Source organism: Ursus arctos, unplaced genomic scaffold (assembly GCF_023065955.2).
Source record: "Ursus arctos isolate Adak ecotype North America unplaced genomic scaffold, UrsArc2.0 scaffold_18, whole genome shotgun sequence".
Lineage (NCBI taxonomy): Eukaryota > Metazoa > Chordata > Mammalia > Carnivora > Ursidae > Ursus > Ursus arctos.
In genome coordinates, this window is record NW_026622852.1 from 47,787,962 (window position 1) to 47,804,627 (window position 16,666).

A 16,666-nucleotide genomic window follows, 5' to 3' on the forward strand; every position below is an offset into this window, starting at 1 on the left:
CGGGCAGTTAATGACTTCAATGCACCATTTTGGAAAAGCTCTCCATCGGCATTTGTTGTTTTGAAAGCCTGGGACTTCCAACCATGTTCTATCTTCATAATAGTGAACACATTTTTAGAAGGACCTCAGAACTTTTTGGAGTCTAAGAATATAAAATTTTATAACGGGCTTATTCTGAACATCTTTGGGAGGAAACACACAATCCATGATCAGACCAGAATCCAGAATCTACTAAGAAAATAATTTATTCAATTGTGAATCAGGAATTTTATTATTTTTTTAATGTTTAAGAATAACTATTCATGAGATCTTGAGTTTGTTCATTTGGGATTTAAACAAATAAAAAGAAATCAAGATTCCCTCAAAAGTAACCATCAGCCCTTTCCCCTAATCGTTTAAGATAGATCATTTCTTTGGTGTAAGACTTAAATGCTCAACTGTCTCTACTCCAGAATGGATCCCAGAAAACTTGAATCCTAAAGGCAGCATCCTAACTGACGTATGGTCCTTGTTTTCTTTCATGAAGTCCACTTCTTCAGGACTTTTGTTGGTTTGGTTTGGTTTTGCTGGGTTGTGGGATTTTTTGGCAAGGACTGAAGAGTAGGCGGCACAGTGAAATGGTAGGGAAAAACGTGGGTTTCATTTGGATCACGTAAGCCCATTGTGCCGAACGTGGAGCCAGGGCAGTGGCTCTTCAAATCAATCACTTAAAAATGGAAACGAAATGACCAAAACTGGAACACAAGCAAACTGTAAATATACCTGCCTATGTAGATGGTGCCTCCCAACTTCCTTGACACTGAATTGCTTAACTTTAAATAATATGTAGGATTTCAGAGCTTCTCTTAGAGAAGGGAACTGTATGTTAAGCTGTTCAGTCATGAGGACTGGGTCTCCCATTACCATCCCGTCTGCTTTTGATATAAAATCAATTAGCCATTTATCCACTGTGTCTGGTGGTTACACTGCTTTCGTGCAGACAGGACAGGGGAAAACGAGAGGTTGCTTGACGGGAGGGTTTTCCAATCCAGTCCACTCCTGGATGTCAGCCCTCCACTGGGGCATGATGGGCTGAGGGGCCCTGAGGCTTAGAGCAGGCTGCAGCAGGACACATTGACGACTTATCGTCATGAAGCTCAGGTTTGGGAAGTGGAACTCCTTGCCAGCCTCTTCAGTCCACTGCAGGCCTTTGCCTTCTCTGACACCATCCACTTCCTCCGGCCATGGAACCGAAGACCCAAGTGGCAGAGTCTGGCAGACTGAATGTGACTTGGGCAAAACGAGAGGCATCTTCCATGCAAGCCCCTGCTGCTCTAGTTGTTGTGGGTCTGAGGAGGCTGGAGATTGCCCACACAGCCTCCCATTCAGCGCCGGGATTTGTGCTGTGTTTAAGCACCAGCCCTGTGCCCTGTGCCCCTCAGAGGTGGCCCACCAGCCTCCTCTTTTCCCACTTCACGGCATGGGCCTCTTGCCCATTTCACGGCAAACTAACTTTGAGTCTTTGTTTTCACTCCATGCTGAGCCCCCACTGGCTTATTCACATTCCCTGGGACTCCAAACCTTCACCACCATGATATCCATTGGGAATCTCCACCAATCTTCTGTAGAGAAGCCAAATGACATTTTCCTGATGAGAAAAGAACATGGACAGCCAGTGGCCTGAAGCAGTTTGCTACTGAAACCATCCGAGGATTGCCAAGGGGGACCGTGTCCTTGCTCAGAGTTCTGCTGCCAAGCAACTCAGCAAGGACACTGAAGTCAAGGGGATGACCTCCCACAGTTGTATCTTGTCGCCAAATGCCTCCTTCGCACCCTTTTGTCAGTACGTTCTGGCACGTGCAGAGCGTTTCTGGCTTTTTCTTTGCCTGTGTCCAAAACAAATTTTTTTTTTTTTTTTGGTTTAGTTGATAGTATTTCCCCCAAACCCAGAATAGGAATTTACATCTGATTACCATAGGTTCATTCTCCCATACTGCAAAGTTCAAAGTTATAAGGAAGAAGAGCAAGTATTTGCTGTGTTGGTGTTTTGCTAGTATTGTTTAAAAGTCAAGTGTTACTCTTCTGAGAAAGTTGCCATAATCATACTCTCTCAAATTCGGAAACTTACTGGCACAGTTTAAAGTCAGATATTATTTCTAACCAAATTATACTCTTTTGTCTGCCAAGATATCTTGACAGTCTTAATATCTGAAGGCAGGCCTATGTGATAATCCCAGCAATATTCTGGGGATAAGATTTTAGTGGGTTTGTTGAGAAGGAAATACTTGTTTAGGTGGCTTTCATCATGCCACTCAGCTTCTATGTCATTTTTCTTGTCCTGGAGGATTCCCTTGAAGCACTCCTGGGTGATGTTTAAGACCTGAATGGGTGTTCCTCCAAAAATGGCTGCATGATAATAAAAATCCCCCTGGCCGAATGGAATGTAGGCTGCAGACTCCTTCCGCCTCTCGTAGGTAAACTCATCGGGATCTGCCTTGTACCACCAGGCCTGCAGCTGAGCCACTGACTGGCCCAGGGTCTCCACTCCAAAGCTATCTTGGAAGACCTGGTCCACGTCCATGCAGAAGAGGAAGTCCACTTCATGCTGGATGTGGGCCACAATGTGCTCCCCAATGGTCTTCATACGCATCATGCTGATGTCCTGCCACCTCTTCTCAGGCTCAATCTCAAACACTTTGAAGGAACGCAGAGGCCCCAGCTCTATCAAGGGCATCCTGGAGACGTCATCCACCATGATGTAAAATATGACTTTGTGGCCAACCATGAAGTACCTATTGGCAGATATTAAGAATTCCTCCAAGTAATGCTCAATGTATCTGAAACAAAGAAGAACGGGACAAATGTAACTCCTGGGATTTGTGCAGGAGACTACGTGCTCTTCTAATCATCTTGTCTGTGTTTGGCAGTGTGGGAGAGGAATGATTTTCCCCATCCCAGACATGTGTTTTCCACATCTGATAGGGGAACATTCCTGGCTGCTTTCCACCATTCATTCATTCCACTTTGGGGAGGAGGAGTGACTTACCTGCTGATGTTGGAAGAGTGACAGGGCGTTTGCAGCACTGCCCCCACCACTCTCACTCTTGGAAATGGCCACCAGCCAGTTGGAGAGAGCCTGTGCTCTCAACTCTTTGGGGCCTTGAAGTGAGCCTAGTGGAACGGGCCCTACTCTGCATCTGGAAGCCTGGATACCCAATCTTTCTAATCCTGTGGTTCACTGTCAGGAAGCCTAAGGTCTGCAGATAGAAGCCACATTCTCCAAGACCTGCTTTAACTGCGATGAACATGGTAGTCACATCATCTACCCTTTGTCTTATTTATCTGTTGGTTCAGACTCTGCGCAGGCAAAGTGGGTGCCAGATATTCCCCCCCCTAGTTTCACTAAGATAATTGACATATAACATCGTGTAAGTTTAAGGTGTACAAAGTGTCGATTTGATACACTTTTATATTACAAAATGATTACCACCGTAGCATTAGCTAATACGTCCAGCATGTCACATAATTACTGTTTCTTTTTTTGTGATGAGAACATTTGAGATCTATTCTCTTAACAACTTTCGAGTGTATAATAAGTATTATTAACTATAATCACCATGATATACATTAGATCTCCAGATCTTATTCACCTTATAATTGGAAGTTTGCACCCTCTGACCAACATCGGGGGCACTAGTTCTCCCTCAAACTGTACCCAGTGTTGCTACTGTCCTACCAGATGCAAGGGTGACATTAAGCCTAACCATCACTACTCTCATATCCTCTTTTGGGACCCAGAGAACGGGTCACAGGGCATAGATATCCTTCTATATTACATATTCACCCTGTGAGCCTCCCACTGATCACCCCAAACACCAATCCACTCTTCAGATACCACCATTGTAAGACTCATCCAAACACTGGAGCAAGCAACCTGCTTTAACCTTAGTTTAACTACTTTTTCCTTGTTTTTCAAAATAGATTTTATTTTTTAGAGCAAGTTTAGGTTCACAGCAAAACTGAACTGAAAGCACAGAGTTCCCATGTACCCACTGCTCCCCCTCCCTCCCACAGCTTTCCTCCACTACCAATTTCCAGCATCGGGTGATACATGCCTTGCGATCCATGAACCTGCACTGACATATCATTATCACTCCATAGTTTACATTAAGATTCACTCTTGGAGTTGTACATTCTATGGATTTGGACAAACGTATGCTGACATGTATCTATCACTATGTATGGTATTATACAGGGTATTTTCACTGCCCTAAAAATCTTGTGTTCTGTCTGTTCATCCACACCTCTTCCCCCAACCCCACCCCACCCGTGGCAACCACTGATCTTTTCACTGTCTCCATAGTTTTGCCTTTTCTAGAATGTCACATAGTTGGAATCATACAGCATGCAGTCTTTTCAGATTGGTTTCGTTCACTAAGTTAACATGCATTTAAGGTTCCTCCACGTCTGCATGGCTTGATAGCGCATTTCTTTGTAGCACTGATAATATTCTAGATGTTACAGTTTGTTTATCCATTCACCTACTGAAGGACATCTTGGTTGCTTCCAAGTTTTGGCAGTTATCAGTAAAGCTGGTATAAACATCTGTGCACAGTTTTTTGTGTAGACATAAGTTTTCAACTCCTTTGGCTAAATACCAAGGAGTGCAGTTGCTGAACTGCATGGGAAGATTATGTGTAGTTTTGTAAGAATCTGCCAAACGGTCTTCCAAAATGGCTGTACCATTTTGCACTCCTACCAGTAATGAATGAGAGTGCTCACTGCTCCACGTCCTCACCAGCATTTGGTATTTGGTACTGACAATGTGTTTTGGATTTACGCCATGCTAATGGGTGGGTGGTGCTATTTTAGCTACATAGGTCTTCATTCCAAACACACCATGTTGGTGTCTTCTGTAACCCAAGCTGTATGCTCTTGTGAAGCCATGGAGATCACAGAGAGGAGGAAGAAGTAGGAGTCAGATGTCTTAACACAACTCATGCAGACCCCAGACTCATGCTTCGCTCAGTGAATGTGGATTGAATTTAATTTGCTGATCATAGCTGCAGGCAATCAAGAGGTTTTGTGCGCCATAGTAACCGGTACTTCGTTTTGCTTTTTGGTGACTGCTCAGATTTCCTTTCTTTACTACCAAAATGAAGTGTGCTTTTAATGCTGGCCACTAGAAGCCCAAGAGTTTACAGTACTGATTATTTAAATGGAAAGAAGATATCTGAGCAATATAAACAGGGAGTTCAACATGGCTCTGTGGCTGGCTGCCAGGAAATTCTTGGGCACTCTGGAACTTTAAGAAAACTCTATTGTACTCTGAAGCTTGGGAGACAATCCTAAGGTGAGGGAGGGCGCCACTGGAGGTTTTTTTTTTTTAAAAGAAGATTTTATTTATTTATTTGACAGAGAGAGAGACAGCCAGTGAGAGTGGGAACACAAGCAGGGGGAGTGGGAGAGGAAGAAGCAGGCTCTTAGCAGAGGAGCCTGATGTGGGGCTCGATCCCAGAACTCTGGGATCACGCCCTGAGCCGAAGGCAGCCGCTTAATGACTGAGCCACCCAGGGACCCCGCCACTGGAGGTTTAACATTGTTTAGGGATTAAAACACTGCTGTTGGCTTCCTGCATTGTTATTTGAAAACAAACCAAACATCACACCTCCTAAAAGTCCAAATCCACTCTTACGAGGATTTATTGCTGCTGAGTGCACAAACAGTCCTCTCGGGCGTCAGAGCGGAGAGCATAGGGCTTTCCCCAGGATAGGTGATTTATAGTTGGGTTCTGCAGAGTTGCAGCTGGATGCTGAAGCCGTTGTGGAGCCATAAGCAGTATTCTGTTCTTTTTGGGAACACCAAGATCGAATCCGCCCATAACATTTGGGCTGTGGGATTAGGTGAGCTGAGAATTGGCTCCTGACTCAGAATAGTACAGATTTTCCTGGGGAAAATCTCAAAACTCCAGAGTCACCCTTGTCTATTAGAGATGCCACCCAGGTGACTAACCAGGTCACCATACCTGATTAGTATGGCCACAGTGATGGCTTCTGGCCTCTGGGTTGGAGGTTTTAGGAGAACCATCAGATCTTCACAGAGCTCTCCTTTAGGCCCTGCGGTGGGCAGAGCTGAAGCTCAAATCAACCTGGTCCTTCAACACTCTTCATACAGGCCAAGGGATCAACTTCCCATGTAGTTTTCAGGAAAGGAACAGGAGAGGCCCATGGTGGGGGTGCGGACTAGGATAATTGAACTTTTGCTTTTGTTTTGGGGGAAAAGCCCAAAAACTTTCCAAAAAAGCAAAATGGGTTACATTTTAAAACTAATATTACACCTACTAATTTCAAGCAAGAATGACTGCAGTTTTGGAAGAAGTGTTCTAAACAAGGAAATGAAAGCTGAAACAGGAATCTACCCAACCTCTAGAAGAGGAAGTTCTGGCTAGCTGAATCTCTGGGGGCCAAGGAAGACCTGAGGAGCCCATGGAAGACATGGAGAACGGCCATGCTTGCATCAGTCTGGACTGTAAATCCTTCTGTCCTTGGTCCTGGGTCTGAGAGTGTAGGAGGATGAATGATGCACATTTGGGCCAACAGCTACCATTTTTGGAATTTCCAGAGAAAGCCATGGAGGTCAGGAAGGAGGTCGTCGTGGGTGTGCTGTAGCCCCTAGGCTCCTTCGTGGGTGGAGTGGACACTTTTACCTGCAACCTGAGACCCTCACTTCGAGGTAGAAAGGAGTCAACTCACCTACTATTGTTTTGTTCTCAGCCCTTCAGGGGCCTCAGCAGAACGGAGATGGACACCATCCCATTATAACATTCTCCTATCTAAGAATTCAGACAAGGCAGGAACAGCTCCATGAGCCCAGGGGGCCCCTCACAAACATTCTGACAACGAAACAAGAAAAAACTGAGATCGATCTTATTAGGGACTCTTACCTTCCAACAGCAAAAACCGTCAAACCCACGGTAATTTTCTGTTTGCCATAATAATTTTCTAGGATGGTGCTGTTGTAAGTGCCTTCCCACACGACCGGCGCCTTCCATCCGGTCACTGTCACAACCTCTGGACGTTTCCTGGTGACAAAACATAGGGCCCCATGAGTCAGGACAGCTTTCCTAAGGTGGGGCGGAGATTGTCTAAGGGAACACTGGGGTCAGCTATGATTTGCTGAGACTGCCCTTGAATCCTGACTTAGCCCCGGGCAGTCAGCAGGCTGGTGTGACATCTGCAGAGACAGCGTCTTCTGAGTGAGGGGCAGGAGGCTCTGGCCAGGTGCCTTTGAGAGCTGCCTTTGGGGCCCTGATGGCGATCTTACCTGTACACCTCCACACCCTCTGTCCCCTTTTGCTGCTTTCCTAGTTCTCTTCTTCCTTCCTATCTCCCCATCCCCTTCCTAAATTACCAGTGGCATCTTTGGGTTTTAGCCCCATGGGTGCTATCCAAGCCTCAGGAGTCCCTAATCCTTGACTTGGGAGGATGAGAGTGACCTTGGAGCCAAAAGAGAGAAAGCTATTTTAATTTGCCTTTTGCCAGAAAGGGATTTCTAGGTAAAAACTTGGTTATAGGCCAAAAAGTCCCCAGATTTAAGGGGGTTCTGGCATTATCATTCATTTTACAAACAAAGAGACAGAGTCACCCAGAAAAGCAGGGACTCAATAGAGACCCCCCACGGCCAAGGCTGGAACATGGGGGTCTGGCACAGACCCTCTCCTCAGACCACGTTGCATCTTTGGTAGGAGTACAAAGGGCAAAGGGGGGGGTATGTTTTCTGCACTCAGAATGCTCTGAAGGGACTTGGCAAAGCCAACACAAACACAGGAAGCAACACAAGAGCGACAGCAAACTGACCAACTGCGGAGGGGAGACACGGAAAGGCTGCAGAGCAGCTGGGGCCCAGCAGGAGGGGGTGACACAGACTCAGCTCTGACCCCCATTTGCTCAGGAAGCGGCTGCATTTCCCCTGCTGGGGAGCAGAGACCGAAACACAGTCATCAGATTCAAACCCCAGCACGAACGGGCCTGTCCCCACTAGGCATCTGCTTGCCAGTGATGAGGGCAAAGTCCTAGTGGTCCCTCTTGGGTCCCTGAAGGCTGTGTGCATGTGGCCCTGCTGAGGCTGTTAGCGAGATGTCAGCAAATAGATGCAGCCACTGAGAACTTCCCCTAGTCCTATACATCAGTGGAGGGTGGGTTTTCACAAAACTGCCCATATCCCACCAGCTAAGCTGGGTTTCCCACAGTGAGGTTGGGCAAGGCTGGGTCAACCCCCACCTCACCCCAGCCCCAGCCCCAGCATCAGCCCAGCCCCAGCTCCAGTTGCAGTCGTAGCCCCAGTCTCACCCAGCCCCAGCATCAGCCCAGCCCCAGCTCCAGTTGCAGTCGTAGCCCCAGTCTCACCCAGCCCCAGCATCAGCCCAGCCCCAGCTCCAGTTGCAGTCGTAGCCCCAGTCTCACCCAGCCCCAGCATCAGCCCAGCCCCAGCTCCAGTTGCAGTCCTAGCCCTAGTCTCACCCAGTCCCAGCATCAGCCCAGCCCCAGCTCCAGTTGCAGTCCTAGCCCCAGTCTCACTCAGCCCCAGCATCAGCCCAGCCCCAGCTCCAGTTGCAGTCGTAGCCCCAGTCTCACCCAGCCCCAGCATCAGCCCAGCCCCAGCTCCAGTTGCAGTTGTAGCCCCAGTCTCACCCAGCCCCAGCATCAGCCCAGCCCCAGCTCCAGCTTCAGTCCTAGCCCCAGTCTCACCCAGCCCCAGCTTCAGCCCAGCCCCAGCTCCAGTTGCAGTCCTAGCCCCAGTCTCACCCAGCCCCAGCATCAGCCCAGCCCCAGCTCCAGCTTCAGTCCCAGCCTCCCCCCAGCCCCAGAGTAGAAAAGAGCCTCAGCAGACTCCCATCCTCCTGTCCATCAGTCACCAAGCTCTTCACTCTAATACTTGAGATGACAGTCCCTCCCGCCTGCCTGTGCCCTGCTTCTGGCCTCCCTCTTCCCCCTGCACAGCTGAATCGCCCCCAGAGATGGGTCGGGTGGGGCACTCTGAGGCTGCTCTCCTGGCCCCCCCATCTTGTCTGGAGTCTCGGCTCTGCCCTCACACCCCACCAGTGCTGGCTGCGCAGAGAACTGCTGCTCTTGGTTTCCTTCAGTCATGAAAGCACCAACCTGTGCCCAGCACCTTCACTACACTTTCTCATTTAGTCCTGGCAACAGTCCTGCCACAGATTATGTCCCTTGTACAGGGAAGAAAACCAAGGCTCAGAAAGACTGGCTAACTTGTCCAGAGCCGCACGGCTGGCCGCTGCTGATGGAGACTGACATACGCTGAGCACTTCCTGTGAGACCAGGCACTGAGCTAAGGGTGTCACCCTTCAGAGGTACTATTTTGATTCTGTTGTATCAATGAGCAACACAGAGAGGTTCAATAACTTGTCCAAGGTCACACAGAGCTAGTAAGAGGCAAAGCTGGTTTTCAGACCCAGACGGTCTGACTCCGGAGTCCACGCTCTGGGCTACCAGCCTGTATTGCTCCTTATAGGGACATTGGCTGGCTCTGCTGGTGAAGCTGGGGCTACGACCCACGTTTGTCATCATTTCCACTCACCTTAGCTACCCTGGTATTTTTAACAGCGCAGAATGAGAAATAGTGAGCTCTTGTTGTGGTATGTTTTTAGAAGTTTATGTGATGCTTTTAGTCACATAAAACCCCCCACTTTGTGGAATGACAAGATTTCAAACCACCAAACACCACACACACACACACACACACACACACACACACACACACACGGCTTACACATCTGTAACCAACGTTTCTGAACTTAGAGTCTGCTCTGTGTTACTGCCTCATTCTTTGCTGTCCTTAGTTTTAGCCCATCAAGGATCTTTTAGTAGTTCTGACCCAAGCCCGCTAGCTAAGTCTTGCAACCGTGTACGAGCTGGACATGTGGTAAGCAAGTAATATTATTTAAAAAAAAAAAAAAAAAAGAGGGGTGCCTGGGTGGCTCAGTCGGTGAAGCATCCAACTTTTGATTTCGGCATCGGGCTCACTCAGCAGGGAGTCTGCTTGAGATTCTCTCTCTCCCTCTCTCTGACCCTCCCGCCACTCACTCTCACACTCTCCCTAAATAAATAAATAAATAAATAAATAAATAAATAAATAAATAAATAAAATCTTTAAGGAAAAAAGAAAGGTGGGGGGAAGGCAGGTAGCAAGTGGACTTACTTCATACTTACGGTGCACAGGGACCAAGTACTTGACTTTTACTCTGTCATTTAATCCTCACATTGACCTTATAAAGTGGGTGCTACCCTCACCCCCATTTTACAAATAAAGGAAGGTGGGGTAAGAGAAAAGCAGAAGTGATCTGCACCTTCAGCTTTACAGGAAGGGCCAGGCCAGGGCACACAGTCCCTCCCTGCACACTGCCTCAGCCACACCAGACCCACAGCCGAGCACTGAGATCAGAGAAATGAGACTCCATCCTACCCCTTGAGAATCTCACACTCCCAGCAGGTGGTCAGCCTGCTACACAACGGCACCCCCACACAGTCCCCATCTTCTAGAAAGACTGAGTCAGAAAACCGGTGCCCAGTTTGGTGGCTTGCCTGGGAAGATTCCTCCATGCAGGAAAAAGAAAAAAGCGATATTAAAAATTAATGTTTACTTAAAAATTAAAATGTTCTATTTCCCAGCTGTTAATTATTAAATTTCACTGGCAATTCCAACATGTCATGGACCCTGACGAAAAAGCTGGGTGACAGCTTGAAAACGCAGGCAGTGGGGGCAGGGGAGGAGGGAGGATGAGAACCAGATCAGTTCCCAGATGAACCCATGCATCAGGGAGTCTTTGCAAAACCATCACCACCACTCTTGCCCAAAAGAAGTGACACAGGGCAGGCCACCCATGTGTCAGAGCTAGTCTCCGCTGCTGTCGATTGCCAGAGATGTCCAAGATCACAAGGATGGGGCTCTAAAAAGAGGGAAAAGTGCCAGGACAAACTCAGAGCTGCCCAAATGCCTTTCTTCCAAGCACAGCACCCACTGTGTCACTGGGTGTGGCTCTAGGGTAGGCCAGAGGCTTCCCGCGAAATAAACACATACCTACCTAGGCCATTGGTAGCTTTTTAATTTTACATACTTATTCATGGGTACCTTGAGGTCCCCAGGTGTTGGGTAGAGGAAGTGCTCAAAGTGAATATTTTAAATATGAATATGATAAAATGTGAATCGTGAAGCAGGTCAGAAAAGCTGGGAGGTGCACACGATGTGTTAGTTACTGAACTCCCTCTAAGCGTCAGCACGCCGGAGCGCGCGTGATCCAGCACAGAGCCGGTGGCAAAAGGAACAAAGAGTGGGGTCCGTGGGATACAGAGAAGGACATGATGTAGGAAGAATTCTGGAGGCAGGATTAACAGAACACATCCATCAATGCGACTGTGGGGTGGGTGGAGGGAAAGGATGAACCGGAGAGAGATCCCAGGCTCTGGCTTGAGGTGGGAAGTAAGAACAAGGGCAGGGTAGAAGGTGCAGATCCAGCTGGGTCATGGAGACGTGTGTGCAGAGCTGCCCAGCAGGAAGTCAGACCCAAGTCAGGACTCAGGGAACCTCAGAGCTGAAGATGGGAAGGTGGGAGTCACTCTCACACCATCGTGTCTAAGGCCATGGAAACGGATGAGAGCCTCCAGAAACTCTAACATATGGGGGTGCCTGGGTGGCACAGCGGTTAAGCGTCTGCCTTCGGCCCAGGGCGTGATCCCGGCGTTATGGGATCGAGCCCCACATCAGGTTCTTCTGCTGGGAGGCTGCTTCTTTCTCTCCCACTCCCCCAGCTTGTGTTCCCTCTCTCGCTGGCTGCTCTATCTCTGTCAAATAAATAAATAAAATCTTTAAAAAAAAAAAAAGAAAAGAAACTCTAACATATGATGGCTGGGCAGCAGGAGAGGTGCTTATGGAGGGGATCCAGAAGGGGGAACGGAGAAGTAGGAGGGAAATCCAGAGGATGTTTTCTCTCAGAAGCTAGGAGCTCTTGATGTGGAAATGTGTGCTCGATATGCTGTAATATGCTGTAGGTCGTTTCCAGGAAGGGATACATTTATATAAATATATTTATTTGTTCATGCAGTTGTTCAGCTAATCATTCGTTTATGCAGGAAATAGACTTTGGTGCCCTGGCTTCAATTTGGTGCCTCTTCAAACTGATACTCTACCTATCTGCTCGCCACTTGTTTGGAGGAGAAGCTGAATCATGCATGGCGGAGAGCTGAGAGTCACAGCTGGTGGCCACGATATGTCTCTCCCTTTGTCTCCAGTAACTCAGCCTTCAACCCTGCTTCCCAAGTCCCGCACAGCGAGCATAAATGCCACAGTGAACGTGCATCATCCTCCTTAGACGGGAACTTGGTGAGTATCTCTGGCTCATCTAGCCCACCTAGCCTAGCAGAGGCCCCCCCCACCCCCCAACACACACACCTAAGGGGCTTTAAAGCACCAATGCTTCCATATTCTTGCATTTCCAGGAAGGGTTTAGCATCTCACGGATGGCTACCCTGTTGCCCAGCTCACTGAATGACACACGTGGGGGCCACAATGCCCACCCTTTCACACTAGCGTGATTCCCCACCCCAAAACAAAAAGAGAGCTTGCCAGAACATATTCAGTCTCTCCAGAGGTCACACCCCTCCCACAGGAATATTCTCTCCCGATCCTCTTCCCCTAGAGTTCTTCCTAACCCCTCTCCGATTTCTTTTCCTTCACCGGCCCTTTAAATGTTGCTGTGATAGGATGTGGTTCTAGTCCTCTGCCTGGGTGGCCCTCTCCAGGCCTACAGGTCCCACTGCCACCCAGATCTCTACACGCGTCTTCCACTGAGCTCACGGGCACTGCCAGAGACTGAATGTCTGTGCCCCCAGAATTCATACGTTGGAACTTAATCGCCAGTGTGATGATATCTGGAGGTGGGGCCTTTGGGAAGGGCTTAGTTCATGAAGGTGGAAGCCTCATGACTGGAATTAGTGCCCTTATGAAAGAGCTCCCAGAGAGCCCCCTCGCCCCTTCTGTCTCTGTGTGAGGACAGAGAAGATGCTGTCTATGACCTGGGAAGTGGGCTCTCACCAATCACCAAAGCGGCTGGTGTTTTGATCTTGGACTTCCCAGCCTCCAGAACTGTGAGAAATAAATTTCTGTTGTTTGTAGCAGCCTGAACAGACTAAGACAGGCATTCTGTGAATCTCAGTCCCGATGCCCAACAGGGACCTGAATCCACAAACGTCCCTAGTAGAGCTCTTCACCTCCCCCCACTCCTAGACCTGGCTGTCCTCCTCCAGTCCCTATCCTGGTCAACACCACCACCACGCACCAGTCTCTTGGGCCTCACGGTCATCTTGGACAGATCCTGCCTCCTTACTCCCCCAGACACATTGTCTGAAGTCGGATTGACCACACCTCCTTCCCAATTTTGGCAAATACTCCCTATACATCTCCTGCCCCTAGAAGACTATGAACTTATTGAATATAACCATGTTGATTGATTTCTTCTATCTCCTGTGCCTAACACAACGTCTAGCACAGTATTTTTGACCACGACTCACAGTGAGAAATGCATTTTCCATCACAGCCAAATACATACACATATATACAGAAACAACTCAACCACACAATACGTAACCTTGGTTCTATTTCATGTGATGCCCTCTGGTATTCTATTTGATTTCAATTAAAAAAAAGCTCATTTTGACCCATTAAGCTAGTTTCTAAACATATTAATGGACCGTCACTGTAGTTTGAAACATACCAGCTGGCATATCATAGGTACTTGTTCAACATTTGTTGTATAATCACTTAATAAACGCATGCATGGCCTCATGAGATTTTTCATCATCACTGCCAATTTTCAGATGCGCTCGCTGAATCTCAGAGAGAATTTTCTTGCTCTGACTCTTGACACTGCTTTCCACAATACCCCATGGCCAGTGAGACCCCTTCCAGCCCCAGGATTTTGTGATGTGCCTGCTGCCTTTGGACAACCGCTGTCAGAATCACTGTATTGTTGCTCAAGCATCCGGGTCAAAATGTCCAGACTCTCCGTTTCTCATCTAATCTATGGTGAAAGTCTGATGGACGCTAAGGCTCCATCTCCCCCATCAGGAACGTTCTCAATGGCACTGTTGCCTCCACAGCCCCCGCCACCTCCGATGGGCGCTAATGCACTTACTGAACCCGGGGAGGGGGAGTACTTTTCTTACTGTGGGTTAAACCAGTCTGACAGCTGAAGCTCTTCGTTGTTTTCCTCTCTTTGTTCTTGCTCACCATCTATGTCTTCCTCTTCGTGGTAAATGTGGGTCCTACATACAAAGGGAAAGCAAGCTGAGTGAGACAGGGAGGACGATCTATGACACCGGGACAGCTGGGGAATGTGAACACGGGTTGGCAGGTGGAGAATGTGTGCAGTGAGGGGGTATGCGGAGAAAGCTTCGTGATCGGATATGTTAATTCATAAACACATACTTTTGGTGAAAAGGCTCAGTACTCACCTTTCATATTTTCCTTCCAGGGGTCAGCACAGTTAGCAATTTAGTGACCCAGGACCCTCGGGTTGGTTATTCCAGGGGCTCAGGGAACTTGCTGGACTAATGAACGGCTAACCGAATTAGCTGCGATCATCTTTCCCACAGCCTAAACTTCAGCCCAAGCCCCACTCACCCCCAAGTTAAATGGAAAATCTAAACCAAACAAAACCCCCAAACTTAAATATCTGAGTCCCAACCATGAAGTAGATTCCTTGTATGACTTCAATAGGCCAGAAAGACGAGTGCCCTAGGTCACGAACATGAAACTGTTTTATTCGGACTCTATAAGCGTTGGGTGGATGAAAAACACAGAGGGCCATCCCATCACCTTACCCATTGTTAAACCAGCTCGGAAACCACCAGCCCTTCCGAATTCTGCTGTCACCAACTTCTGGGTTTCTAAGAAATGAAAAAGACGACATTTTTAGAAAATGAGGCAGTCCCAAACTGGGGGGAGGGGGGCGGGGCGGGGAGGGTTTCCAAACTCTTTTAATGGCAGAAAATCACTTATAGTTCTTAAAAAAAAAAAAAAAAAAAGCCAGTTCATAAAACAGACAGAAGTGAAGCTACCCTATTACCCTATACCGGGTGATGTACGGGGATGCTGAATCACTCTATTATACACCTGAAACTCACATAACACTGTATGTTAACTAACTGGAATTAAAATAAAAATTAGGAAAAAAAAAAAAAAGAAGAAGTGACGCTGCTCCAGCAGAATGGGGGAAGATAGACCTACCCCTGGACCTCTCCACCCTCGGGCAGCCCCCGGACCTCCGCTCACCCAGGGGGCCCTGGCAGGGACAGAGCAGAGCAGAGGGGGTGACAGGGTGGGGAGCACGGATACGTAAACCTGAGTCATGGATATGCCACTTACTGGTAGTATGACCGTGACGGGACCTTTTCACTCTCTGAATCTTGGTTTTCTCCTCTGAAAAGTCAGATACATAATAACGATGGTGACAATCATAACGATAATGAACCTACCACGAAGGTGGCTTTGAAAAGTCAACGACATAGCGTCCATCCGAGAGCTTTATAAAAGTTGAAAATTACTAGAACAAGTTGTAAATCTTAATTAAAATGCAAAACAAAACAAAATAGAGTATTTTTCCAAGAATGATCTCTTTGAGTAAAGTAGAATTCAGGTTGCTACAAAGGTCAGCAGGGACAGCCTCAGGAAATCGGAGGGTCTCTAAACCAGAAGCTCAGGAAACCGTCATCAGTAGCCACCCTCGCCACCCACGTGTGGAAATTTCCATCCTCTCTCATTGTGAGAGTCTCTCCAAGGCAGGGGCTTTCTGGAGGAGGGAAAAGAGCGGGAAGCCAGGGGGTGCAGTGTCCTGCGGTTGGACAAATAAGGTGGTGAGGCACGAACAGGCGTAATAATAGAAAGAAACCTGTTTTAAAGCCCATCTACTTTCAGGAGGTATTTCAGATGGTTGATAATTTATGTGGTTACCATACACAGGGAGACCACATAAGACTTAAATAAACAAAAAGGGAACAGAAAGAGAACTATTTCTTTAGTCACCCAGGTAGGTGTTTTTCGTATGATCGTGGTCATCCCAGCTACTCATGAGAATAAAGGTTTTTACCTTTATGTTCATTTCATAGCTGAGAATTCGGCCACGTGGGTTTGGGCCAAGTGCCAAGATCCCACAGAATGTAAGCATAAAAGCCAGGATTTAACACCAGGGCAGGAATAATATCAGAAATGAAAGCTGAGGAAAGTACAAAGCAGTTAAGCAAGACTTTACCCTGAGCCTCCTGGCAATCAAGCCAAAGACAGAAAAATGAAGGCTTACCTAGTTCTCGCTGCCTTTGGTAATAATAATAAAGATGAGCTCATCAGGAGACCCTGACTTTTTTTTCCTGATTCTTTGTCTCAAAGGAATTTCTTGCAAGGGTCTTTATAGAACATATACTGGGCAGCATAAGGGGGAATACCTGTCCTGATTCTTTTCATCAGCAAGGCAGAATGTTCTCCCAATGATACCACGTAAAGAAACCCTTGATGAGAAGCAAGGGCCAAATAATAGTCACAGTTGGATAAAGGCCAGTCTAGGGAATGGGAGGCGGGGAGTCCAATCCTGGGAAACCGCTCTTCACCCTCTAGCCCTTGA

At 47.7% G+C, this 16,666-nt stretch overlaps 1 protein-coding gene and 1 long non-coding RNA gene across 3 annotated transcripts in view; one reads left to right on the top strand and one right to left on the bottom strand.

Annotated features, from left to right (window-relative positions):
• Window positions 1–231: 231 nt before the first annotated feature.
• Window positions 232–16,666, bottom strand: part of GGTA1 (glycoprotein alpha-galactosyltransferase 1 (inactive)) — a 55,859-nt gene continuing 39,424 nt past the window's right edge. For both annotated transcript variants that reach the window (XM_026513891.4, XM_026513892.4), the window contains exons 5-9: window positions 15,418–15,471; window positions 14,874–14,939; window positions 14,217–14,315; window positions 6,923–7,060; window positions 232–2,816 (exon numbers count right to left, since the gene is read on the bottom strand). In XM_026513891.4, coding sequence (XP_026369676.1) covers window positions 2,123–2,816; window positions 6,923–7,060; window positions 14,217–14,315; window positions 14,874–14,939; window positions 15,418–15,471 — 1,051 coding nt within the window. In that variant the 3' untranslated portion in view covers window positions 232–2,122. The remainder of the gene's footprint in view (window positions 2,817–6,922; window positions 7,061–14,216; window positions 14,316–14,873; window positions 14,940–15,417; window positions 15,472–16,666) is intronic.
• LOC123001885 (uncharacterized) overlaps window positions 8,654–16,666 on the top strand; it is a 43,184-nt gene continuing 35,171 nt past the window's right edge. Inside the window, exon 1 of the long non-coding RNA XR_008959972.1 lies at window positions 8,654–12,375. This is a non-coding gene — a long non-coding RNA (uncharacterized LOC123001885). The remainder of the gene's footprint in view (window positions 12,376–16,666) is intronic.